The 27807-nt window shown below is 41.7% G+C and overlaps 1 protein-coding gene across 1 annotated transcript in view; it reads right to left on the bottom strand.

The window, feature by feature from the left end:
- The window catches only part of LOC118557238 (G-protein coupled receptor 4-like), a 64060-nt gene extending 48081 nt beyond the window's left edge, over positions 1–15979 (bottom strand). Inside the window, exon 1 of the mRNA XM_036126848.1 lies at positions 15911–15979. Within this exon, the coding sequence (XP_035982741.1) occupies positions 15911–15979 (69 nt within the window). The remainder of the gene's footprint in view (positions 1–15910) is intronic.
- Between the last annotated feature and the right edge of the window lie 11828 nt (positions 15980–27807).

The following is a 27807-nucleotide window of genomic DNA, read 5'->3' as shown; positions in this document are numbered from 1 at the left end:
CAAATCACCAAAACCCATTTTCTTGTCCCGAACAGGCTCTATGCACTGCTCCACTTCTTCCTGAAGCTCAGCAGCTCCTTTGTTTCCTGCCTTTCATTTCTGGTCACACTGATTAATCCAGGTGTGTCTGACTTTAGTAACCAGCCAGACACACCTGGATTAATCAGCTTGTCCAGTAATGATAGAAAGGAAACAAAGGAGCTGTTGAAGTTCAGGCAGTAGTGGAGCTGTGTTTATAGCCCATTATGGAAAGAAATGAATCTGCTTCTTTGAGATGCACAGGCCCCTGATGTGGCCAGGTGACAGTAAGAAACATGTATCATCCTTTACCTGTGGGCTTGACCGCTACTTCTTTTTGGTGCAGAAAAATCTATTGCTCATAGGTATGTAGACATGAACAGAATAAGTATTTGTTGCACTTTTTTAAAAGGTTGGGGAACTCTATCTTCACAGAGAGCCACAGTCTAAATGTTTGTATTTATTGGTTTTTCTTTTCCTTATGTCACTCTCCCCTTAGGAGGTGGCCGAGCTCTTTGGGCAACACAAAATTGAAAAACCCTGCTAACCACCTTAGACCCCTCCACTCCCGCCCCCACCACTTTGCCCACACCCAGAAACACAGTTCTAGTTTTCTATTGTCAGGATTTTGTTTACCGATGAACTCAGGACGCACACACGGGACTAGAAGTTTGAGTCTTTATTGAAGGAAGTAAGCTGGGTGGTGAGTAATGAAGACCGGAGGTTCAGGACTGCAGAAGGTCAGGGATGTATGTGATGGCAGGAGCTGACGGCCCGGCGTGAAAGAGAGTCACGAATTTCCAGGCAGCCGGGAATGCTCAGTTCTGCTCGGCTAGCAGCCCCGTAGCCACAGCAGGTTAGCAGTTTGCTTGCAGACACCAGGACACAGAGCTGAGCTTCTCCAGGGCGGCTAGTCAGGTTAGCAGAACTTGAGAGACACCAGGACACAGAGCAGAGCCTTTCCAGGATGGCTAGTCCAGTTAGCAGTTTTCTGGAGACACCAGGACACAGAGCAGAACCTCTCCAGGGAGAAACAGCAAAGTATGAGTCAATAGAAACTGGCAGGACTAACCTTAAACAAGAAAAACAAATCTTCCAAGGCAAAAACGGGGACTGGCATGGAGAGGTGTGGAATGATGACAGCCCAGTGCTGAACTGAAGGCAGAGGGAGGTTTAAATAGAGCACTTCACAGGTGGAACTAGGGTCTGGCTAATTGACTGGTAAATGACTATCAGGTGTGACTGACTGCTGAGGAGGTGAAGTGAAAATTGACAGAAAATAACTGATGACAGAAAACTAACAATAAATAAAGTCAAACCTAACCCAAAAGAGATGAAAAAATGAAAATAACAGAAAAACAAAGCCAAACCAAAACTCGACCATAACATCTATTAACACTATTTATTCATTTTATTCATCTTATGATTTACTAAAAGTGTGGAGAGGCACATTCCTGGCTTTTACACTTGATTTTTGTTGTTTAAATATTAATAAATATGTAAAAATAAATGAAACCATTACTGTCCCCGTTTACTAATTTCATCTTGATGAGATGTATTGATTTTTATCCACGAGCAAGAAATGTCCCCAGATTTGATTTCAGAAATCTGGTCACCATACTCATAGCTCTATCGAACAACGGCGGAGCGAAAAGAACAAGCTTTATGCTTGGAACTGGCTTTTGTGGAAAAACGGAACCGGAAATTATGAGAAGCTAATAGCATTTTGGCTAGCGGATTTTTGGCAAAAACTTTAAAGATTTCAGCTTTATTTTTAGTCATAATGAGTGGGCTGGATAACGTAAACATTTATGTCCCATCAATGTATGAAACCCTTGTGGAGATAACATTTGTTATAACCATAAAAACACACTCAACAATGACATGGTACAGAATGCTAGCAATGAGCTATCTACGTTAGCTCCTTGGGTGTTTGATGAGATGTATTGATTTTTATCCACGAGCAAGAAATGTCCCCAGATTTGATTTCAGAAATCTGGTCACCATACTCATAGCTCTATCGAACAACGGCGGAGCGAAAAGAACAAGCTTTATGCTTGGAACTGGCTTTTGTGGAAAAACGGAACCGGAAATTATGAGAAGCTAATAGCATTTTGGCTAGCGGATTTTTGGCAAAAACTTTAAAGATTTCAGCTTTATTTTTAGTCATAATGAGTGGGCTGGATAACGTAAACATTTATGTCCCATCAATGTATGAAACCCTTGTGGAGATAACATTTGTTATAACCATAAAAACACACTCAACAATGACATGGTACAGAATGCTAGCAATGAGCTATCTACGTTAGCTCCTTGGGTGTTTAAAACCCATGCAACGTCTTACACAAACATTTCCCAATGACCATAACCTTTCCCTTTTGGGTCTCTCTGTCCAACCTGTCGGTGAGTTCAGTCCACTTTGGTCATCCAAAGAAGGCAGTGTCTCTGTAGTGTGTAATGACTGCTGTGTAGTGTTTATGCATTAGCTGGATGTGTGGGATATTTGAAAACAATGTTTGGTTTTGGGTAAAAATAACATAGTTCTGAAGCAATTGTTTGACATAGCAAGACAAGTCAAAGGTTTTGACAATGTAGCATAAGTTTGGTGATTTGTGTTTAAGGTTTTGGGAAAGCGAGAAAAATTTTCAAAAAATGTGTTTTAGTAACTCAGAAATACTGTAAGAAACATTTAAGTAAAAACATTTGCACCTGTTTTTTTTAAGTATATTTTACATTTCAACTTTTTTATGAGACATCAGAGAATACTAAAATATTGCATGATCTGTGTCTTTCTTTCCTTGTTCATGTTTGGCTGATTTTAAATTAAGGACAGTGTCAGGGTTTTGTTTACCGATGAACTCAGGACACACACACGGGACTAAAAGTTTGAGTATTTATTGAAGGAAGTATGCTGGGTGGTGAGTGATGAAGACCGGAGGTTCAGGACTGCAGAAGGTCAGGGATGAATGTGATGGCAGGAGCTGACGGCCCGGAGTGAGAGAGAGTCACGACTATACAGGCAGCAGGGAAAGCTCAGTACTGCTCGGCTAGCAGGCCCCCTAGCAACAACAGCTTAGCAGTTCATTGGAGACACCAGGGCACAGAGCTGAGCTTCTCCAGGGCGGCTAGTCAGGTTAGCAGAACTTGAGAGACACCAGGGCACAGAGCTGAGCTTCTCCAGGGCGGCTAGTCAGGTTAGCAGAACTTGAGAGACAACAGGGCACAGAGCAGAGCCTTTCCAGGATGGCTAGTCCCGTTAGCAGCTCTCTGGAGACACCAGGACACAGCAGAACTTCTCCAGGGACAAACAGCAAAGTATGAGTCTATAGCAAACTGGCAGGACTAACCTTAAACAAGAAAAACAAATCTTCCAAGGCAAAAACGGGGACTGGCATGGAGAGGTGTGGAATGATGACGGCCCAGTGCTGAACTGAAGGCAGAGGCAGGTTAAATAGAACACTTCACAGGTGGAACCAGGGTCTGGCTAATTGACTGGTAAATGATATCAGGTGTGACCGACTGCTGAGGAGGTGAAGTGAAAATTGACAGAAAATAACTGATGACTGAAAACTAACAATAAATAAAGTCAAACCTAACCCAAAAGAGATAAAAAATGAAAATAACAGAAAAACAAAGCCAAACCAAAACTCAACCATGACAGACAGGTACCATGCAAATCATTTTGTGTTTAAATAATTTTCAAATTAAATTTCTGAAAAAGTTTTAGTCTCGCCATTAGAATAAATGTCATTACTCTTATGCAAATTGTTTCAGTAAAAACAAAAAAGATTCTGTAAGTAAAAAGGAGGAAATGTAATTTTTAAAAAACAAATTAAAGCTTTGACCACATATTTCTAGGGAAAGGCACAAGGCACAAGAAAGTGATTGTGAAAGTGAGTCATAAAGATACAAAAAACAATCAAGAGACCGGGTGCACTGGTGGTACGGGGGTAGTGCACGCCAGTGACGTGCGGTCAGGGGAGGCAGGTGAGGCAGTGCCTCACCAGCCATCATGGAAAGAAAGAAAATATATAATCATAAAGTAATTTAAATTGTTATATTCATCCGGTGGTTTGTACTAAAAAATATTTATTTTTCATGTAGCTTCACCAATTTCGATTTTTATTTGTTCAAAATCGCTGAATTTTCTTATTTTCCCATTCAAATGCTTGGAAGCGATGCCGGTGAGGCAGCAGCGAGCTCTGCCTCACCTTGGATTGCGCAACCCCTGGCTCTGCGCTGGCTGCTAAGCGGAGAGAGCATGTTGCTGTACGGCGTCAATAAAATGGTTTAAACAAATTTAATATGTGAACTTATTTCCAATAATTTAGCTTATGTATATAATGTACAGTGCTTTTGTCACCAACTGTGTTTGTGTAAGGTGTTTCGTGTAATGAGCGATTATAAACGGCAGAGAACAGGTTCGAGGTGAGGCAGGCAGTTCTCTTGCCTCATGGCAGGGGGCGCTCAAGATCCCAGACGTTCGTCTTGTTCACTCCTCAACTGCCGAGTAAGTGACAGCGAGCTAGGCTAAACGATTCGGGAAGCAAGTCAAGTGCAACGATAGATTATAATAGAGATAATGATTTTTTTCCTCTCTTGCATTCATCCCTCAAAAACGGTCAGGGATGAATGCAAATCTCCTGGACAGCTTCTCAACTTTTTGGCCGAGAAGGCTCTTGTTGTAACTGTTCCTGAGGCGACAAAGTTGCTCCAGCTCGTGCTCATGGTGCCAGCTACTACAGCGTCAGTGGAGCGGTCATTCTCAGCCCTGAAGAGACTGAAAACATACAGCAGGAACAGGACGGATCAAGGAAGGCTTTCTTCCCTGGCAGTGATCTCCATTGAGACAGAGAGACTTTTAAAACTGAAGGAAGATAAGGAGGAGTTCAATCGCAAAGTGACGGATGTTTTTGTGCAGAAGGAGCGACGCATGGACTTCATTTATAAGTAAAGGTAAGACAGTAATAACATTTATTTTGTTTTGTTTTTTAAGGAAATGTGTGTTTTGTGAGCTACAGTTTGTATGTGTAAGGATGCAGAAGTGAAACATAACCTGTAAACTGCTGTCAATCTATGCATCAATTTGCAAATCTGATTCTGATGACGTCAGTGCCTCACCAGCTATGAACCTCACCGCACGTCACTGGTGCACGCAATACATGTATGGAGGCCTTAGTCCTTGATGCGGCCGTCCTGGGTTCACCTCTGACCTTTGACACATGTCCTGCCTCTCACACTTAGCCCCAGTTCCTGTCAACCTACTTCATTAAAGGCCACAAACATGTTTATAATCTTATCACCCTGCTGAGAGAGAGGCCATCCCAGCTGACTCTCCTTTCTGGCTGTGTGGTCAGAATTCAATCTGACGTAAATTATTTTATCATGGTTTTAATATGGCACAACAGTCTTTATCACGATTAATGCTATGTTTACTGCAAGATGAGACCAACAATCTATACTGGACTGGAGCAGGATGAAGGAGACGGCTGGAGCAGGTGGACCGGAGAGGACCGGAGGACTGTGGGTGTTACGCTGTGGAGCCAGGAAGCCTTCAGAGCAGGTAGGTAGCGATGGAGTAGCAGGAGAACCAGCAGCACAGCAGAGAGAATACTTGCAGGCGGGCAGGCAGGCGTCAACGAAGGGAACTCTGGCAGGCAGACGTGGAAAGCTCAGGCTAGCAGGTGTGGGAAGCTCTGACTAGCAGGCATGAGAAGCACGAGGCATGATGAGGTTTGGTTGAGCAGCAATGAGCAGTGAGCCGACATGAACAGTTCGATCCGACAGGGAAGAGCTGACTGAAGGGAGCTTAAATAGGGAGGATGACAGGTGTGCTGAGTCCGGGCTTGATTGGGGATAACAAGTGTAGCTGATCAGTGGAGCATGGAGAACTGGGGTGTATGGGAGGTGGAAAGTGCCATGAGATGTCCATGGTGCAGCAGGCAAAGCTGCACCATGACATGAGCTATCTCTGTAGTTATGCTGCTATAGGCTTAGGCTGCTGGAGGACATCAGGGTCTATTTCTCTCACTCTGCTGAGTTCTCCTACTACTCTCCAATGTGTATTGTTTGTTGTTATTTCAGCTTTTAACTTTTTGTTTTCTGTCATTTTCCTCTTCATAGAAGGTACACCTGGTCTGACGTTCTGTTAGCTGTGACATCATCCAGAGGAGGCAGATCATCCACTATTACCATCTAACATAGAAAGTACTCCTGGATCAATGTGAGCTTCTGTGCTTTCTGTGTCTCTGCTCTGTCTTCTCTAAGCCCCTGTTAAAGGGGAGTTTTCCTCTCCACTGTCGCTTCATGCATGCTCAGTATGAGGGATTGCTGCAAAGCCATCAACAATGCAGACGACTGTCCACTGTGGCTCTACGCTCTTTCAGGAGGAGTGAATGCTGCTTGGAGAGACTTGATGCAACCTGCTGGGTTTCCTTAGAGAGGAAACTTTCTCACCAACCTGGAGGATCTGATGGAGTCTGACTTTGGAAAGAGCCTTGAGATGATGTGTGTTGTGAATTGGAGCTATATAAATAAAATGTAACTTAAAAATTCTTAAAAGTAATACTGACTCGGATCTACCTTTTCTCCTACAAACAGGTGAGCATTAAGTCAAATGTTTTTTGTAGCTCTTCCAGTCTTGTAGACTTGTGTTGCTTAGTTGATTTGATTCAATATGATCTAATAATTATGGCATGTGGGATAATTGTTGGAGTTTGACCAGCAAAGGGCAGGAGTTACTCTTATGAGAGGAAAGTAGCCGGTAGCCCATAACACAGGATTGTTCAATGCAACCTGGCGGTCTTGTGAGCTGCCCACTGTGATCTTCATTTACATGCAGGGCATTCTCTATTTGACAAAAAATGTAAAGTTTAAACAGATAACTGGTCTGGTATTTAGATGTTGGTGATAGAGATATTTCTTGCCATGCATCTAGTTTTGGTCTACAGACATTGCTCATCAGCTCACCTAGTGGTAGAATGTCACTTATTGCTGCTTTAAGGTTTAGACCATTCTGTTTTCTGCAAGTTATTTCCAAGAAATTATACTGATCTAATTACCTCCCCCTGTTGAGTTTATGCTAATGCGATCCGGTTGGACTTTATCAAATAAACCCATGCTATATTTTAATATACAGAGCCATTTTCAAATATTTAATGACCTTATTTGTTTAGAACCAAACTGACCCCGTGGATATGTTTTTTTAAATTTCACAGTGTATTCGGATGTTTTAATCTGTACTCAAATTATTTCCTATTTTCCCCTTTTTATTGACGTCATCATTATTGATAATTCAAAATGATCAAACCTGGCTACCACCATATTCTCTATTAATTCGTTCTATACGTCCTTCACATAAATAAATATTGTAGTGGGCAATATTTAATACTCTTTATACAACACCTTTGTCTGTTTGGATCATACTTTATGGATTTCATATTGAATTTTAGTTCAGCTGTCCCCTTCCAATTTGCATGCAAGTGTTTTCTTGTGTGATGCCTTTTATATTTTAATGTTGTTTCCTTTAAAGGGTTCATATTTTATTCATACCATTTTGTTGTGGACAAGGTCTCTGTTATGTGTGAATCGTTTTAACTGTGTTGTGCTGTACCCATCTTTTGTGGCAGAGGAGGGAGTTCCTCTCTGATGTTAGCTGATGCCTTTTCTGTCCATTACAGTGTTTCTGATGCGGAGCACGCCTTATCGTCTCCATCATGTTTGCAGTCAGGTCAGCGGCAGTCCATCCTTCTACTTGAAGGTCAGTTTTTTAATTAAATTCAATTAAATGTTATTTATATAGCACCAACTGACAATGCATGGCATCTCATGGCACTTTACAACCTAAAATTAAATCAAATCATACAGACAGATTGGTCAAAATCTAAATACATCCTAGATGCATCACATGTTATCAGTGTATCAACCTCCAGACCACTCAGGTCTTTTCGCTCAAGCCTACTCTTCATACCCAGGACCAGAACCCAACAATGTGAACCAGCATTTATCTAATTATTTAATTATTTGATTCAATTCAATTCAATTTTATTTATATAGCGCCAAATCATGAAACATGTCATCTCAAGGCACTTTACAAAGTCAAGTTCAATCATATTATACAGATTGGGTCAGATTATACAGATTGGTCAAAAATGTCCTATATAAGGAAACCAGTTGATTGCATCAAAGTCCCGACAAGCAGCATTCACTCCTGGGGAACCGTAGAGCCACAGGGAGAGTCATCTGCATTGTACATGGCTTTGCTGCAATCCCTCATACTGAGCAAGCATGAAGCGACAGTGGGAAGAAAAACCACCCATTAACGGGAAAAAAAAACCCCGGCAGAACCGGGCTCAGTATGAACGGTCATCTGCCTCGACCGACTGGGGTTACAGAAGACAGAACAGAGACACAACAAGAGAAACAAAAAAGCACAGAAGCACACATTGATCTAGTAATCTGTTCTACATTAGATGGTAGTAGCGGGTGAGCCGTCTTCTCTGGATGATGTCACAGTTAACAGAACGCCAGACCAGGTGTACCTACTATGAAGAAAAAAGAGAGAGAACAGAAAGTTAAAGCAGAAATTACAACACATAATGCATAATTGAAGAACAGTAGAACTCAATATAGTGAGAAAATTAGATCCTGATATACTCCAGTAACCTAAGCCTATAGCAGTAAAACTATAAGGGTAGCTGAGAGTAACACGAGTCACTAGTTATAATTTTTGTCAAAAAGAAAAGTTTTAAGCCTAGTCTTAAAAGTAGACAGGGTGTCTGCCTCACGGACCCAAACTGGGAGTTGGTTCCACAGGAGAGGAGCCTGATAGCTAAAGGATCTGCCTCCCATTCTACTTTTAGAGACTCTAGGAACCACCAGCAGACCTGTAGTCTGAGAGCGAAGTGCTCTGTTAGGAACATACGGGGTAATCAGAGCTCTGATGTATGATGGAGTTTGATTATGAAGGGCTTTATACGTTAGAAGAAGAATTTTTAATTCTATTCTTGATTTAACAGGAAGCCAATGAAGGGAAGCTAAAATTGGAGAAATATGATCCCTCTTGTTGATTTTCATCAGAACTCTTGCTGCAGCATTTTGGATCAGCTGAAGTATTTGAACTGCATTTTGTGGACTTCCTGATAGTAAAGAATTACAATAGTCCAGCCTTGAAGTAACAAATGCATGGACTAGTTTTTCAGCATCACTCCTGGACAGAATGTTTCTAATTTTGGCGATATTCCGGAGGTGAAAAAAGGAAACTCTGGAAACCTGTTTAATATGGGATTTAAATGACATGTCTTGGTCAAAAATAACACCAAGATTTTTTTTTTTTTACTTTATTACCAGAGGCCAGGTTAATGCCACCCAGATTAAGTGATTGGTTAAGAAGTTTATTTTGTGAATTGTTATGAATAAAATGTAATGATCTGGTTTGAAGGTGAACCCGGAATAGAACCAAAACCCTGCTATGTTGATTACTGATTTATTTGAGGGATGATGAGGAGTGGGAAACAGACAGGCTACTAAACAGAGTCCAACAGAAGGTAAGGCAAAACATCCAGGCAACAACTTGTACGGGAGCAGGTGAACGGAACTGGGCAAAAACAGACAGAACAGGGTCAATAAAACAGAAACAAGGTGCTGGGAGCTCTTACCAGATACGGGATGGAGTGCATGAAAGAATGAGAGACGAACCGACAACTAGCTGAGAAGGAGGTGAGGCTTAAATAAACAAACTAACAGGTGAGCGGAGTGAAGGACTAATTAACCAAAGGTGGAAGCAATTACAGAACTGGAGAATGAACCAAAACCCAAGGACAATAATAACAAATCGCAGCACTAAAATCAGAACTAATACAGAAAACCGATAATGAAAATAATCAACAGCCTAAACAGAACTCAATAATCTAGAACGCAAATAAACCAAGAAATAAATGTGAACCAGAACAGAATATAAAATAAACAGGCTAGACCGGACTTCAGAACTTAAAAACACAAAGTAAACATAAGGCAAGGAAACTAACTTAACCGAATCATAAACAGGAACCAAGACAGAATATTACATAAAATTGCTCTCCATAGTATGATGGCTGCACATGTTGGCCAAACAGTTATACGTATTTTTAAAGTGTCAATGTTGTTTGCCTCCAAGAACTAAACCACAGAAAAAGACTCATGCAGGCTGGTTACACTCCCACTGTGCTCTCCTTTCCACATCGTCTCTGACTGTGATCCAGTGGTCAGACTAGAGGTGTCTGGTTTTATTGGAGGTTTATGTTCACTTACTTTGGCAACTCTGTATTGCAGTCATGTGAACAAAGCAACAAGAATTGCTATTGAAAAGTGTTTTAATGTGTGTCTTAATACCTGACACTTTACAATCATTTAAATGTGTAACTGTGGTGGAATCTAAGATGATTATTTTGAAAGACTAGTTTGGGGGAGGAAGTAGAGGAGGTTAAGGAATGAAAGGTTCTCTTGTTGACTTCATGTGAGAGACTATAGTATATACCTTCTGCCACTTTTTAATTGACGGATGATTTATGACCCTAATCATTTCCGGTCCCCCTTTGATTTCCGGCCCCCTCCCCATTTCCGGTCCCCCCTCCCCATTTCCGGTCCCCCCTCCCCCATTTCCGGTCCCCTCCGCCACTTCCGGAATCCATACCCCTCCCCCATTTCCGGTCCCCTCCCCCACTTTAGGAATTCGAAACTGACACAGATTCAACAAATAGGATCTTCTCACCAACATGACAATCAAAAACGGGGTTTACCGGTCGATGGTTTCTTCCGCGCAACTCCGAGACAGGCTCAAGATAAAACAACTCCGGTTATTTTTCTGCTTCACGCATGGCATGACAAGATGATAGCAGACCGGATGTCAACGCTGTTCTGCAACTGTTGCAACTGGAGAGATGTTTTGAGGATCAAGAAAGTGGTAGCTTTTTAGACCCGCCCTCCACACAACAGCCAATACCTCCCCCCTTCAACGTTAACCACACCCCTTCTCAGTATAAGAAAAAACAACCAGGCAGACCGATCGGGACCTCCATGCAACTTCACTGACCAGACTTCTAACATCTGAAACCATGAGGAACTACGCGGGCAGCGGTTTGACGGTCTATGGGCTGGATAGCGAACCTACTCCACCACCGTCTCCTTCAACCGCTTAGCCGCTAAACCGCAAGACTCTACGTAAGCTTTGCTGAATACGAATCCTACGTGAAAAAACCTCCGTCCCGCATCTCTATACGGTGAAATAGAGGATCCTTAATCTTTAATCCTGATATAAAGATTAATTCAGTTTGGCGGGACAACAAAAAGCGTCTTCATGGTGCAGCTGCTCACTCTCTTACTGACCACAGGTTTTTGGATCATGACCTAAGTTTCGGGAGATCTGTTGAGGAGGGGAGGAGTTGTGTCAAACACATGTGTGGCACTGCAGGAAGGGGGACAATATTGATCCGGCACTTGCAGTCAGCAAATTCGTGCAGGGCGTTATCTTATCATTTCATACATCTAACAGCAAAACCGTCACTTTCAACAAGCATGACACCTTTCATTGTTAGTTAATAAACAAAAACACCGAGCCTCTCTGTTATCTTAATCAACAGACTGACTGGTCAGCGTAGACATCATACTTCCTGGTTAACTAGGGAGCCGAACAGGAAACTTCCCCCTTATCTCAATAAACCACTGACCACCGCAGCTCAGTAAAAATCAAAACGGTCAGTAAAAGTCATTACGCTGGTGGAAGTCACGCCTTTCTTATCCTACAACTCTCTTAGTTAAAATATAGTTGTTGTTTTTGTTTTTTACCAACTCTGAAGGCAGCCATCTCTCTACAGATTGTACTAATATTTGTCCTGTCACCTGTACATGTCCTAACTATGGCTCTTATAAACTAATGATTGTTCAGACAATTAATCGTGTAATCGTTAAAAATGTACAAATTCTGCTGATTCTTAACATAATTACTTAAGCTTATTCTATGAGTAATAGAAATGAAAAAAAGCTAAATCGGGGAATAATTCACTCTGAATAACAAGGCTAAATCTCCAACTAAAAAAGTTCTAGGATCAAAATGTTAAAAGTTCAGCCCTTTCTGGTGGACTTGCAAATGCAGTGCAAATGCATCTGTAGTGAAAATAGTCACAAACAAGTATCAAGTTACACCTGTACATTACATTCTGGATTTTTTCTTTTTTAGAATAGAATAGATTGTATTCTATTTATATAAAACAGATCCTTCTAGTGTACTGCAGGGACAATGTTAAACTAGGGTTTGTTTAGTCGACAAATGATAATGTAATGATAATGACACATTTATCAAATAAGGTACACATCTAGTTTAAATTAAGGTATGATAAATACTACCTTTTTCATATCATTCTGACACAGTTTTAACACAATAGAAATAGCTGTACCGTCCCAAAGTGGGGAGATTCAGGGGACAGCTGACTTTAGACAATACTGATTAAAATGGAAAAAAGCTCAATTTAAAGTTAAGTTAGTACAGCAAAGGAAAAAGAAAACAAACTGCAATTATTAATACATAAGGCCTAGTCAGATAACGATTGAAAAATAAAAAAGTTCATTTGCAGAATAATGTAACATTTTAAACATATTTTGTTACACAAATTAACAAAAACTGCAAAGACTTTCTCCACAGAACAGAACCAAAACCAAACTTTGCTCTCAATATATAATATATATAAGACTCTGCAGGTTTTTCACTGGAACCTGCTCATTCTGCTCCACCTTGTCGTCTCCATATTTAAACTAAAAAACTAGATGCTTTGATTTCGCCTCTCCCCCATGGTTCATTTTATAGAACTCAGGGTTTCCCCAGAACTTGGGCTAATCTTTGCAGTAGGTGTTTTGGTGGGTTGAGGGGTGTTTGCGGTTAACTGTGCCGGCGGGGATTTTTACCAAAATATTGATTTTCATCATTAAAAACAGCAGAACAGTATAGCGTTGTACCAGACAAGTAAAAGTTAGGTAACCAAAGTAAGAAGAACATGATTTTTAATTGTGATGGCAGAAATATCCAGTCAGTAGCTTTTGGTTTTACGGTTATAAACATTGATCCATTATTTGGTGGATATAAAGGCTGCTGATCATCAGGCGGCTGCAAGCAGCAACAGAAATCCATGCAGGGTACAGGCCGGCCTGCAGCACAGTAAAAATGCAGAGGTTGCTGTCAGCAATACCTGTTGGCGTGTAATCAGTAGAGCCAACATTTGCACTGCCGATTTTTTTTTTTTTTTCACACAAACCACGGTCTGTTTGTACTAACAGACCGATCTAGACTTAGGTTAAATCAGTCGGTTTGGTAGTGGCTTTTTTCTTGTTGAATAATGCCAGTAATTGTCTAAACTTTCTCTTTTATTTGACAAAATTGCTGACAAGCACAAAATTGTTGGATTTTGTTTGGAAATCAGTGGCAACCGCAGAACAACAGACTCTCTAACAGCCAAACCAGTGCTACAAATCCTCTAAAGCTACATGAGGTGAACCCTGAACTAAGGGGGGAGTTTTGTGGTGGATAGATGCTAAACTTTCTTCAGTGATATTTTTCATTTAGTTTCCAAACACACCTAGAACCAGCACCATTGGTTAAAAAATGTAGTTGAACCTGCGGAGAGGTTTAGCCTGTATAAGTTTTGACCCTGTCTAGAGCGACAAACCCCCACAATGAATTCACAGCTTTTCACCAAATTGCTTGTCTTAATTTTTTTTCTTCCAAAATTCATCTCCACGATGAATTTGCCACCTCTGCTTCTCTCGTACCTCAGCTTGCCATTAATTACTCCAGTCTCATCAGTGCAACTAACCGGTTAAGACTCGGATCTGCAAGTATTCACCAACCAAGGTTTTTTAATCCTGTTGTGACTCTGTCCAGTAAGGTTCCCTCTCTGCTGTGGATCATGCTGCCATACTCTGGTCTTCAAGACTTCTGGTCCGGGCCGTCAGCTCCTGCCCTCATCTGCACCCCTGTTCCTGTGCAGTCCTGCCTCTCTGGTTACATCATCCACCATCCCATCAACCTTTTAATAAAAACTCTCAATTTTAGTCCCGTGTGTGTGGTTCTGGATTCATCGAAGACAAATCGTGACAGTAAGAACTGTCCCAAAGGATGAACTCAGACCCCACACGGGGCTTACCTGCAGGGGTTGACGACCCGGAAATCCTTGCTTACATCGAGCTGTGTGAACGCCATTGGAGGGAGAGGTAGCCCAAGAAGGCTCCTAAGCAAGGAGTTGTGCAGCAGATCAGGGCCTGGTTATTCGATCAGACGTTATTACAGCCAATCCAGAGCACAGAAAGGGATGCTGCCCAGCTTCTCATCGTCTTGGTCACCATCTCCTTGACTCGCAGCTGGTCCCTCGAGTGTGGGTTACCATTCCATCAGCCCGAGCTCTGCACATCGAGGAGACCCAGCTGTGGAGATTTAGTTACGGTGACCGAGACAACCTCCTTCCCTGCTGCTGCCTCGGAAGCAGTCTCTGCTCCGCCTCAGCCGGAGGCCTCTGAGGAAGCCGTTCCGCCTCAAGCCGGGGTCGCCGTCCACGACACCCGCGGCACACTTTTGGACTAGGCCGGGGCCACCAACTGCGGTACCCACGCCAGACTGTTGGACTCGGCCAGAGCTGCAGACTGCAGTCTCCGCACCTCCTGACTCTGCCTCGCTGGGGTTGTCCTCCACGACGCCCGCCTCAGACTTTCCTGTTCTAAGGCAGAACATCTTCTGTTTCATTTATATATTAAAGTTATTTTTTCTACTTAAAAAATGACCATGTTTTATTATCCAATCTGCTCTAACTGGACTGAAGGAAACTGTCAAAGATGTACACAGAAAGGAAGACACACACACACAGAGCGCTGGTAGCCAGTCTCCACCACTTTGTCACATCTTTCTGATATCAACTTACATCAAGTAGCATTGTGACTCTTAAACAAAACTTAATGAATATGTCACAGTGAAAAAAGAGCTTCTTGCTGTGGGAAGGAGGAGAAAAAAGACTGACCACTGCTGATTATTTTTCTGCAAAGTTAGATGCTGTAAGCGTAGTGATTGTTTTCATGTGCATACATGGTTCTTCATGGAAACCCACAGGTGGCAGCACCACAAATTAGAGCAGTCCCAGGTGCAGGACATCAGGAGATAATTGCTAAAGCTGTAATGATTTGTTTGAACAGAACCTGATATTCAGCCGGGCACGGAGCTAATGCTTAAAAGGGTTTATTAACAGAATATCCAGTAAGGCAGGAACAGAACAGAGACAGTAACTCTCAGACAGAATAAACAGAGGAGAGCAAGTACTGACGGAGGGAAGGGCATGAGGTGGGCAGGCAGAGCTCCAGCAGCAGTATTGATGGGGTGGAAAGAGCAGCAAGACAGTCCAGATCCGGGTAACTGGCAGGGCCCCAAAGGCACTCGAGAGTTCTCCAAGCTCAGTTACTCACAGACAGACAGGTTCTGGGTCCAGAAACCAAATGGGCAGGTTTTATGCAGGCAGACAGAATCAGACTGGGGTCAGGCAGGCTCGGAAACAGAGAACAGACAAAAACAGGTCGGGCAACAGCCATGCTTGAAAACAGAATGGCTGTAATGCTCTTACCAACGGCTTGAGACATCCTGGCACTGGAGACTGATTAGAACGTGGTTTATATGGAGGAAAGACCAGGTGGAACCACTGAGGACTAATTGCAAGCAGGGTGGAATCTGAACAGGTGTGTTGAGTAATAATCAGATGAGCTCCAGTGCCAGGATCGTCAGAAGAGCAGCACCAGGAGCAGAGTGTGATGTAAGCACTCAGCAGGAGAGACTCAGAATCACATTAAATAACTGAAGGTTAGAGAATACATTTATGTTATTTTGTCTCACCTGAAGAAAAATTGCAACTATCACTGTTAGAGTCAAAGGAAGTCCAATGCCCATGGTGATCCAGTCCATCCATGCTAGGTCTTGGTCAATTTCGAAGAAATCTGAGTTGTTTAGAGCTGAGTTGTTATGGCCTGTGATTGTGAAGCTGGAACTGATCATTCTTTCTGAAAACGTTCTGTTGTCGTTCAGATCTTCAATCTTTCAGTGTTAAACCAGAACTTTGAAGAATGTTCTGCCAACATAAGTGATGATGGTTGTATAAATCTTAGAGAAAGCCTTTGTGGTTGTTTTTCAAGTATATCATGTGAATCCAAGTGTTAAACTAGAAAATCTAAATGATGTGAGCTTTGACCAGCCAGATGTCTCTAACAAGCTGATCTGCAGCACAGGAACACCTCAGGGAACTGTGCTGGTACCGGTTCTGTTCACCCTCTACACTGCAGACCCTCCATCAGCTCACCAGGCTGCCACTGTTGTGTAACCTATTTAATTATGAAAATTATTCATTTTAATTAATGTGTTATCTAATCAAAGGAAAGTGACAATGAGAATTTTTTCCCCTAATTTAAGTGATTAAGGGCTACCAACTTTTGATAACTGCAATTGGTTTTATTAACTAACAATTATTAACCTTATTTATCATGAAAGATGAATGACTAGCCAGTTGTAAGATTGAAGTAGACTTGCCACCAGTAAATGTTAATACCATTTAATTATAATTGAGCTAGGAATTAACCACAAGCAAAGGATAAATGATTTAGGTTTTTGTTTGTTTTGCTTTTATCTTTTCTGGACTTTTCCCATCAGGCTTTTACCTCTCAGCCACCATCCATCCAATCAGCTCAGCCACAAGTCAATTAGCCCCATCAACTCCACCTGCTGCCAGTAATTACATTTAACTCTGGTCACCTGTTCACCTTTCTACATATACCTGCCTCAGTCAACTCATCCCTGCCAGAATGTTTCTTCTCTTCTGATCTCCATGTTCCCTTCCTCTACCAGATCCTGTGTGCTCATCCAGCTGGACTCTCCAGGTAAATGTTACCTTTGTCTGCATGCTGCAGTTCTGCCTGTTTCTCTGTGAGTTCCAGCTGCTTGCTCTGCAGGTTCTGGTGGTTCCCTGGTCTACATCACCTGTTCTGTCTCTACCTGCATCCTCTGGTTACCTGTTCATCCCTGCCTGATTCATCAGCCATAACTCATCTGTTTCAAGTCTGGTTCTGCTTGTCTGCCTCAGCCGCCACTATCCATCCCTCACGATAAACCTTTTAAAAATGTGTCTCTGTGTACGGCTGAATATTGGCTACACAAGCTTCGTTCAATACAAAATGTCTCTATATATTCATGTCGTTAACTCAAAAGCAGTGGTTGCTAAAGTCTTAGAGAAGATTCAAATACTGATATAAAAACCACAGACGACCACGATTAAACTATTTAAACTATAGTAGCAACGCCTTTGTTACACAGCCTGTTGAAGTTGTTATATATAATAAGAAGTATATATATATATATATATATATATATATATATATATATATATATATATATATAATGTGTATATATATATATATATGTGTGTGTGTGTGTATATATAACCATGAATGTACATATGACATCATCTGCCTACACCGATTTCTTTTGTATTTTTAGGCCCGAGCAGCTAAGCGCTGCGAAGGCCTATTGTATCTGTGTTGTTTCTTATTAGGCCCGAGCAGCGAAGCGCTGCGAAGGCCTATTGTTTCTGTGTTGTTTCTTATTATTATTATTATTAGGCCCGAGCAGCGAAGCGCTGCGAAGGCCTATTGTATCTGTGTTGTTTAATTATTATTATTATTATTATTAATCTGCCACCCCAAAGAGGGGCCTTTTTGGGGGCTTTATCATACTCAAAAACTCACCAAACTTGGCGGATGCAAGAAGACTGTTTAAAAATTTTGTATTTTAAGGTCGTCACAAAAATCAAAACAAAAATGCCTCAACGGCGCCACCTAGCAATTTTCAAAAGACCCTTTGCTATTCACTTACTTCATCGTAGAGACATGAAATTTGGTACAGTGGTAGAGCTCACCAAGACGCTCAGAATTTACAATTAATGTCATAGTGAAAATATCACAGGAAGTCGGCCATTTTAGATTGAAGGTCTGATTTTGACCTCAATTTTGACGTTTACAGCATTGGTACTTGATCGAACTCCTCCTAGGGATTTCGAGCGAGCGGCTTGAAACTCGGTCAGTCTGATCATAAGGCATGGCCAATTAAAAGTTATCAAAACGGTGAGTTTTTGAGCATGTTGAAGGGGCGTTAGCAGGGGTCAAAGTTCACCTACTCGCCACAAAACATAAAACTGTTATATCTCCTACACAGAAACACACAGAGGCACCAAACTTTCTGTGATTGATCATCATCGGGTCTTCTACAATATCCAATGGTCAAATGATGACCTTGCTTAGGCCACGCCCCCTGACAACAGGAAGTGTCATGTTTTGTTGTAAGCGGTCGCTATGTTACCCCTTTAAGCTAATCAACATGAAACTGTGTCCACAGACAGAACACATGTTGATGTGTTGTGGATTTCAGGCCCAACTGGATTCGATGGAGCAGGGGGGCGTGGCGGCGTGGCATATTCACCTCAAACGCTGCTGTCATACGTTTGGCTCTGAATTCCACAGTTTTGGGCCAAGCTGCTTAAAACTCATTTGGATGCATCCTTATCCACCCCCCAACAGGAATCCATAACAAACTTTAGTGAGCAGGACTTAGTTTCTCCATAGCGCCACCAAGCAATTTTCAAAGGACCCTTTGCTATTCACTTAGTTCATCGTAGAGTAATGAAATTTTGTACAGTTGTAGATCTCAGCAAGACGCTCAGAATTTACAATTAATGTCATAGTGCAAGTATCACAGGAAGTAAGCCATTTTAGATTGAAATCTGAATTTTGACACCATGTTGACATGGTATCAAATACCATCATCATCAAGTTTGATCATATTTGATCAAACTTGTCCAGCAGGGGGCAGCAAGAGACCACAAATAAACCCCAAAGGAATTTCTCTTGGTAAGTAACTGATCTTAACTCTTTGGTTTCCTTATATATTTAAGTTGAACAGATATACAAATCCTGCTTGAAAACTGACAAACTTACTCTTGTTCAATACATTTAAGTTTTTATTTATATAGCGCCAAATCATGAAACATGTCATCAGGGGTGTACTGGGACAAAAAAATCGGCCCTGGCATTTTGGATTAGACTGGCCCACCACATTTTGTTGTGAACTGAATGTGTATACCAACTGTACAATACCTTGAGGTCAGGTTAATGGAAATTAGTGAGAGTGGACACTTAAAATACTTCTAAAATCTTAATTTATTAACACGGTAAAATGTAAACTCCATCACAGCACAGCAACTATTCTTAGATCAGAGAGAGAGAGAGAGAGAAAGAGAGGTGTCAGGGTCAATCACACATATTATCACGTTACATCATTATAAGAAGTTATTGTAAGTTGCTCATCAGATCTATTTAGTCTTCCAGATACTGTAGGGTAACATTGGACTAATGTGCACTCACTGTGTAAAAAAGGATGCCAATGACAAAATGAACCAGAGAAAGGCCTCACTTATCATGGAAAGAAAGAAAATATATAATAACATAATATAAATTTTGATTTACTCAGTCATTTGTAATAAGTATTTTATTTATCTAATTTCCTAATTTTTGATCATATTGTCTTTAAAATCGCAGACTTTTTGCTATTTTTCATGTAAATCCTTGGTGGCGCTTCATAGCGAAGCCGGTGAGGCCGCAGCAAGCTTGGCCTCCCCTGGGATTGCGCAATCCCATGTTAACTGCGCTGACTTCCATTCTGTGAATGCATCTTCCTGTCTCTAGATCATAAATTCAATTGTTCAAACAGTTATGAACAGATTTTCCACAATTTAATATATGTGGATTACGAATTGTGTTTTGGTCATTTCCACAATTTAATATATGTGGATTACGAATTGTGTTTTGGTCATCAAACTGTGTGCAGATAACATGTTTTCGTGGTGCTGGCTGATCATAAACAGCAAAGAACTGGTTGTAGATGAGGTCGGCAGTTCCTTGGCCGCTAGGCAGGGGGCGCTCAAGGTCCACCGCTCGTGATCCCCAAATAGTAGAGTCAAAACAAGTTATGGATGTATTATTAGCGAGTTTTGCTAAACAAGTAAAGCACTAAAAAGACTCTAAACATCCAGCCGGAACAGGACTGATGAAGGAAGGCTTTCCTCCCTGGCAGTGAGCTCCACTGAGACTGAGAGACTTTTAAAACTGAAGAAGATAAAGAGAACTTTTACCGGAAAATGATGATATTTTTGTTCAGAAAGAGCGCCGCAGGGACTTACATTATAAGTAGAGGTAAGACAGCGATACTTATTCATGTTTTGTTTTTGTGATAAAATGTGCGTAATGTGGGTTATAGTTTTAGAATGTGTTACAAATGCAGAAATCCATCATAACTCATAAACTGTTACAGTCAAATGACAAATAATTTATTTTTATTTTTTCATCAAATAATCAATATTTTTCCATGTCTCTTGGTGAATTAATTTGGCTCAATCAGTCTCCTTCAGCACTTTGCAACGAGTCTACTCTGTAGAGTGTATATATTTGTAAATCTGACTCTGATGACGTCACCAGCTATGAACCCTACCGCACGTCACTGATTACAACCACCACCACCACCACCATAATCTGCCTTGACCGACTGGGGGTTACAAAAGGGAGAGAAGAGACACAACAAGACAGACAAAAAAGCACAGAAGCACACATTGATCCAGTAATCTGTCTTACATTAGATGGTAATAACAGGTGATCTGTCTTCTCTGGATGATGTCACAGTTAACAGAACGCCAGACCAGGTGTACCTACTATGAAGAAAAAATAGAAAAAACAAAAAGTTAAAAGCTGAAATGACAACAGTCATTCAAAATTGAAGAACAATAGATCCTGATGTCCTGCAGTAGCCTAAACGTATAGCAGCATAACTATAGAGGTAGCTCAGGGTAACATGAGCCACTCTAACTATAAGCTTTTTAAAAAAGGAAAGTCCAAAGAGCCAGCTTCTAGTGGAGAAGTTCAAGTATCTTGGGGTCTTGTTCATGAATGAGGGGAAGATGGAGCGGGAGATCGACAGGCGGATTGGTGCGGCTTCTGCTGTGAAGCAGGCGCTGTACCGGTCCGTTGTGGTGAAGAGAGAGCTGAGCCAAAAGGCGAAGCTCTTGATTAACCGGTCGATCTACGTTCCTACCCTCATCTGTGGTCACGAGCTTTGGGTCGTGACCGAAAGAACGAGATCCCGGATACAAGCGGCCAAAATGAGTTTTCTCCATAGTGTGTGTGAGATCTCCCTTAGAGATAAGCTGAGGAGCTCAGTCATCCGGGGAGGACTCAGAGTAGAGCCACTGCTTCTTCACGTCCAGAGGAGCCAGTTGAGGTGGCTTGTGCATCTGGTTAGGATGCCTCCTGGATGCCTCCCTTGTGAGGTGTTCTGGGCACGTCCCACCGGGAGGAGGCCCAGGGGAAGACCCAGGACACGCTGGAGGGACTATGTCTCTCGGCTGGCCTGCGAACGCCTTGGGATTCCCCCAGAGAAGCTGGCCCAAGTGGCTGGGGAGAGGAATGTCTATGCCTCCTTTATAAAGCTGCTACCCCCGCGATATTGCTAAAGTGTTCCTTTGGCAATAGTCCAATTGCTAAAGTGTTACTTTTACATTACTTTTGGGTGTGTATCCACCAATTTAGATTTTAAACTTTCATAAAAGCTGTCTTAATGCAAGAAACAAAACCCTTAGACACATGAAATAGAAAGTAACTTTAAAAAACTAAAATGGTTTTGTTAACTTTTCACATTAAGCTGGATTAACAGCTAGTAACATACCTTTGATTAAATTGGTATACTAATGTTTAAACCAGGGGTGTCAAAGCTACGGCCCGCGGGCCGAATTCGGCCCGCCGAACGATTTAGTCCGGTCCGGTGGCCAAATGCATTTTCATTATTCAACGGTTGTATCTCCTCGCTGCATCGAGCGATCTGCACCAGATTTTTTGTGAGTCGTGGGGGAGCGCTGCCGAACACGTTCGTGTGAATCGCCCAGTGGACGGGCGGGCACAATGAGTGACAGCATCTGCGGTGGGGGGCGGCCGGCGGTGCGCAAATCCCAGCAGTGGCCAATAGGCCAGAGCGGCGCTTTGCTGCGAGGGCCGCTCATCACCGCTTGTTATTATTATTATTATTATTATTTTTATTCTGCCCCCCTAAAGAGGGGCCTTTTTGGGGGCTTTATCATACTCAAAAACTCACCAAACTTTGCAGATGCATGGTGACTGTTTAAAAATTTTGTATTTTAAGGTCGTCACAAAAATCTAAAGAAAAATGCCTCAACGGCGCCACGTAGCAATTTTCAAAGGACCCTTTGCTATTCACTTACTTCGTCGTAGAGACATGAGATTTGGTACAGTGGTAGAGCTCACCAAGACGCTCAGAATTTACAATTAATGTCATAGTGCAAATATCACAGGAAGTCGGCCATTTTAGATTGAAGGTCTGATTTTGACCCGATTTTTGACGTTTACAGCATTGGTATTTGATCGAACTCCTCCTAGGGATTTTGAGCGAGCGGCTTGAAACTCGGTCAGTCTGATCATAAGGCATGGCCAATTAAAAGTTATCAAAACGGTGAGTTTTTGAGCATGCTGAAGGGGCGTTGGCAGGGGTCAAAGTTCACCTACTCGCCATGAAACACAAAACTGTTATATTTCATACACAAAAACTCACAGAGCCACCAAACTTTCAGTAGTTGATCACCACTAGGTCTTCTTTAATATCCAATGGTCAAATGATGACATTGCTTAGGCCACGCCCCCTGACAACAGGAAGTGTCATGTTTTGTTGTAAGCGGTCGCTATGTTACCCCTCTGAGCTAATCAACATGAAACTGTGTCAAGAGACAGAAGACATATTGGTGTGTTGTGGATTCCAGCCCCAAGTGGATTCCATGGAGCAGGGCGGCGTGGTGGCGTGGGGAAGTCACATCAAACCATATATTTTTAATCTTTTGACAGCATTATTTGCTCAAACCTGTCCACCAGGTGGCAGCAAGAGACCACAAATAAACCACAAACCAAGTTGTCTTGTTCAGTAAGGCAAGGTAAGGCAAATTTATTTATATAGCACAATTCAGTACAAAGACAATGCAAAGTGCTTTACATGATTAAAATATAGCAAAAGAAAACAGAATAAAAGCAAGTAGGGATAAAATGTAGATAGAAAAAAGAACAAAAAAGTGGTGATTCAGTTAACTAGAACAGGTGAAGGCAATCCTAAACAAATGTGTTTTTAATCTTGATTTAAAGGAACTCAGGCTTTCCGCACCTTTACAATTTTCTGGAAGTTTGTTCCAGATCAGTGGAGCATAGGAACTAAATGCTGCTTCTCCTTGTTTAGTTCTGGTTCTAGGTATGCAGAGTAGGCTAGAGCCAGAAGACCTTAATGGTCTGGATGGTTAATACACTGATAACAAGTCTGATGTATTTAGGTGCTAAGCCATTCAGGGATTTATAGACAAACAGAAGGATTTTAAAGTCTATTCTGTGATATACAGGGAGCCATGGAAGGACTTTAGAACTGGGCTGATGTGCTCTACTTTCTTAGTCTTAGTGAGGACGCGGGCAGCAGCGTTCTGGATCAGCTGCAGCTGTCTGATCCACTTTTTAGGCAGGCCTGTGAAAACACTGTTGCAGTAATCAATTCTACTAAATATAAACGCATGGATTAGTTTTTCCAGATCCTGCTGAGACATTAGTCCTTTAATCCTGGAAATGTTTTTCAGGTGATAGAAAGCTGACCTTGTAACTGTCTTTAGATGCTTTTGGAGGTTCAGGTCTGAGACCATTACTACTCCAAGATTTCGGGCCTGATCAGTGGTTCCTAGCTGAAGCAACTGAAGCTGTGTGCTAACCTTTGATCTCTCCTCTATTGGTCCAAAAATTATTACTTCTGTTTTGTTTTTATTCAACTGAAGAAAATTTTGGCACATCTACGTATTGATTTCTTCTAGGCATTTACTCAGTGCCTGAACTGGTCCATAGTCACCTGGTGACATGGTGATGTAGAGCTGTGTGTCGTCTGCATAGTTATGGTAACTGATGTTGTTGTTTTTTATGATCTGAGCTAGAGGGAGCATGTAGATATTGAAGAGGAGGGGACCCAGGATGGACCCTTGGGGAACCCCACATGTGATTTTTGTCATCTCTGATGTAAAGTTACCTACTGATACAAAAAATTCCCTGTCCTTTAAGTAGGATTTAAACCAGTGGAGAGCTGTACCACAGAGGCCGACCCAGTTCTCCAGGCGTTCTAACAGGATGGAGTGATCAACAGTATCAAATGCTGCACTGAGGTCCAATAGAACCAGCACAGTGGTTCTTCCACAGTCTGTATTTATATGGATGTCATTAAACACCTTGATAAGGGCGGTCTCTGTACTGTGGTGAGCACGGAAGCCTGACTGGAAATGTCAAAGCGGCTGGTCGTTGTTAAGAAGGTGTTTAATTGTTGAAACACAGCTTTTTCAATAATCTTACTGATAAAGGGGAGGTTTGAGATGGGCCTGTAGTTCTGGAGTAGTAGTTTGTCTAAATTGTTCTTTTTTAACGGTGGTTTGATAATTGCTGTTTTTAGGGACTGGAGGAAAACACCTGACAGGAGGGACGTGTTTTTTATCTGAGTCAAATCAGACGCTATGACAGGCAAAACTTTCTTAAGGAAAACTGTGGGTAGAGCATCAAGACAGCATGAGGAGGTACTTAGCTGCTGAATGATCTCCTCTAAGCTTTTGGAGTTTATTTGGCTGAATTGGGACATTTTGTCAGGATAAGTTCCAGCTGAATACGGCTTTGGTTCTAGAGTTGGTGTGGATGTACAAACTGATCTTCTAATTAACAGTTTATTTATTTTTTAGACTAGTTCCATATGAGAGGTTGCAAGAAAACTTGTAACTTTACTGAATTTGCAGCTTAAGAAGATTGGGTTTGACAGACAACACCAACTGTCCCCTCAATCCAGTGCACACAATACCACAACAGACCTCATCACGCTCTACAGTACATCAAGAAAACTAAATCAACTAAAACAAGTTCACGAGTGCACATGAAATGAAGTTAATACATATTTGTGTGTCAGGGTGTCTAAGCACTCTCCAGAATTTGACATCTCAGCAGAACCTGTAATAATTATAGAAAGTAACGTTATAGTTGTTCTGCCTTTTGTTAAGACAGCAAGGAATTCATGTCGTGAATACATTACATAAATAAGATATAAATTAATTATTAGTCAGAGGGAATCCATGGTAAAAACAGTTAGAAACATTTTGGGTTCATATTTAATCAGAGTGAGACATCACAACTTTGTTAGATCTCTATGTGAATTACGTGAGATAGTGAGTGCTCTCACCTTAAATAAAAAATCTTTGACGTATTTTGCTCTGATAAAAGCTGCTTTTCAGCGATGAAGCTAGGGAAACTGCTAATGTTGAAGTTGAATTTGTTCTACACGCTTCTGCCTTGGAAAATATTCGTCTTTTTACAAAAAGAATGTTTAAAGCCAGATCTGTGAATAAAGGTTATTCAGAGAACGTAAGAAAAGGAAGCTTTGTGTGGGGAACTTTTGTCCCAGCTGTCTAGCTGCATATGGCCCCAGGACAGCACAATAGTTTTCTTGAAGTATAATTTTGGAGAAGTAGAAACAAGTATTAATTTCAAAAGGTAGGTAAAAGAGGAAAAAAGTTTTTACAAAATCTTAAAATGTTGGATAGTTGTTATTTCCATCTTGCTGTGAAAATTGGTGAAATATTATCATTTTTAATGCTTAGATATAAAATTGCAAGGCAATTACTAAAATTGCCGTTTCTTGAAATTTTTTTTTGGCATGCCATACTTTATATTTATAGGTAGCCTAGATGTGCATAATAAAAGAGTGGAACTAAAAGCTGGTCTAAAATTTTTATGGAGCTTTAACTTGCTAAGAGTAATAACGTTAGATGATTATATCTTTAAAATGAGATAACTGTCTCATAAAATGTGATAGTTTACTTGGTCTAAAGAGATGATTCAATTCAATGTTATTTATATAGCGCCAATTCATGAAATATGTAATCTCAAGGCACTTTACAAAGTCAAAATCAATCAGATTATACAGATTGGGTCAGATTATACACATTGGTCAAAAAAAATCCTATATAAGGGAACCAGTTCATTGCATCAAAGTCTTGACAAGTAGCATTCTCTCTTAAAGAAGCGTAGAGCCACAGGGAGAGTTGTCTACATTGTCCATGGCTTTGCAGCAATCCTACCTACTGAGCAAGCATGAAGCAACAGCGGGAAAAAAAACTCCCCATTAACGGGAAGGAAAACCTCCAGCAGAACCGGGCTCAGTATGAACGGTCATCTGCCTCGACAGACTGGGGGTTACAGAAGACAGAGCAGAGACACAACAAGACAGACAAAAAAGCACAGAAGTTCTACATTAGATGGTAGTAGCGGGTGATCTGTCTTCCCTGGATGATGCCACAGCTAACAGAACGCCGGACCAGGTGTACCTACTATGAAGAAAAAAGAAAAATCAAAAAGTTAAAAGCTGAAATGACAACAGTCATTAAAAATTGAAGAACAATAGACCCTGATGTCCTGCAGTAGCCTAAACGTATAGCAGCATAACTATAGAGGTAGCTCAGGGTAACATGAGCCACTCTAACTATAAGCTTTTTAAAAAAGGAAAGTCCAAAGAGCCAGCTTCTAGTGGAGTAGTTCAAGTATCTTGGGGTCTTGTTCATGAATGAGGGGAAGATGGAGCGGGAGATCGACAGGCGGATTGGTACAGCGTCTGCTGTGAAGCGGGCGCTGTACTGGTCCGTTGTGGTGAAGAGAGAGCTGAGCCAAAAGGCCAAGCTCTCGATTTACCGGTCGATCTACGTTCCTACCCTCATCTATGGTCACGAGCTTTGGGTCGTGACCGAAAGAACGAGATCCCGGATACAAGATCCCGAAATTAGTTTTCACCATTGTGTGTGTGAGCTCTCCCTTAGGGATAAGGTGAGGAGCTCAGTCATCTGGGGAGGACTCAGAGTAGAGCCACTGCTTCTTCATGTCGAGAGGAGCCAGTTGAGGTGGCTTGTGCATCTGGTTAGGATGCCTCCTGGATGCCTCCCTGGTGAGGTGTTCTGGGCACGTCCCACCGGGAGGAGGCCCAGGGGAAGACCCAGGACACGCTGGAGGGACTATGTCTCTCGGCTGGCCAGCGAACGCCTTGGGATTCCTCCTGAGGAGCTGGCCCAAGTGGCTGGGGAGAGGAATGTCTGGGCCTCCTTTATAAAGCTGCTACCCCCGCGATATTGCTAAAGTGTTCCTTTGGCAATAGTCCAATTGCTAAAGTGTTACTTTTACATTACTTTTGGGTGTGTATCCACCAATTTAGATGTTAAACTTTCATAAAAGCTGTCTTAATGCAAGAAACAAAACCCTTAGACACATGAAATAGCAAGTAACTTTAAAAAACTAAAATGGTTTTGTTAACTTTTCACATTAAGCTGGATTAACAGCTAGTAAGATACCTTTGATTAAATTGGTATACTAATGTTTAAACCAGGGGTGTCAAAGCTACGGCCCGCGGGCCGAATTCAGCCCGCCGAACGATTTAGTCCGGTCCGATGGCCAAATGCATTATCATTATTCAACGGCTGTATCTCCTCGCTGCATCGAGCGATCTGCACCAGATTTTTTGTGAGTCGTGGGGGAGAGCTGCCGAACACGTTCGTGTGAATCGGCCGGTGGACGGGCGGGCAAAATGCATGACAGCATCTG

The sequence above is a fragment of the Fundulus heteroclitus genome, chromosome 22, assembly GCF_011125445.2.
Source record: "Fundulus heteroclitus isolate FHET01 chromosome 22, MU-UCD_Fhet_4.1, whole genome shotgun sequence".
Lineage (NCBI taxonomy): Eukaryota > Metazoa > Chordata > Actinopteri > Cyprinodontiformes > Fundulidae > Fundulus > Fundulus heteroclitus.
The sequence above is the reverse complement of the archived record's forward strand: the minus strand, read 5'-3'. Positions and strand labels throughout refer to the sequence as shown.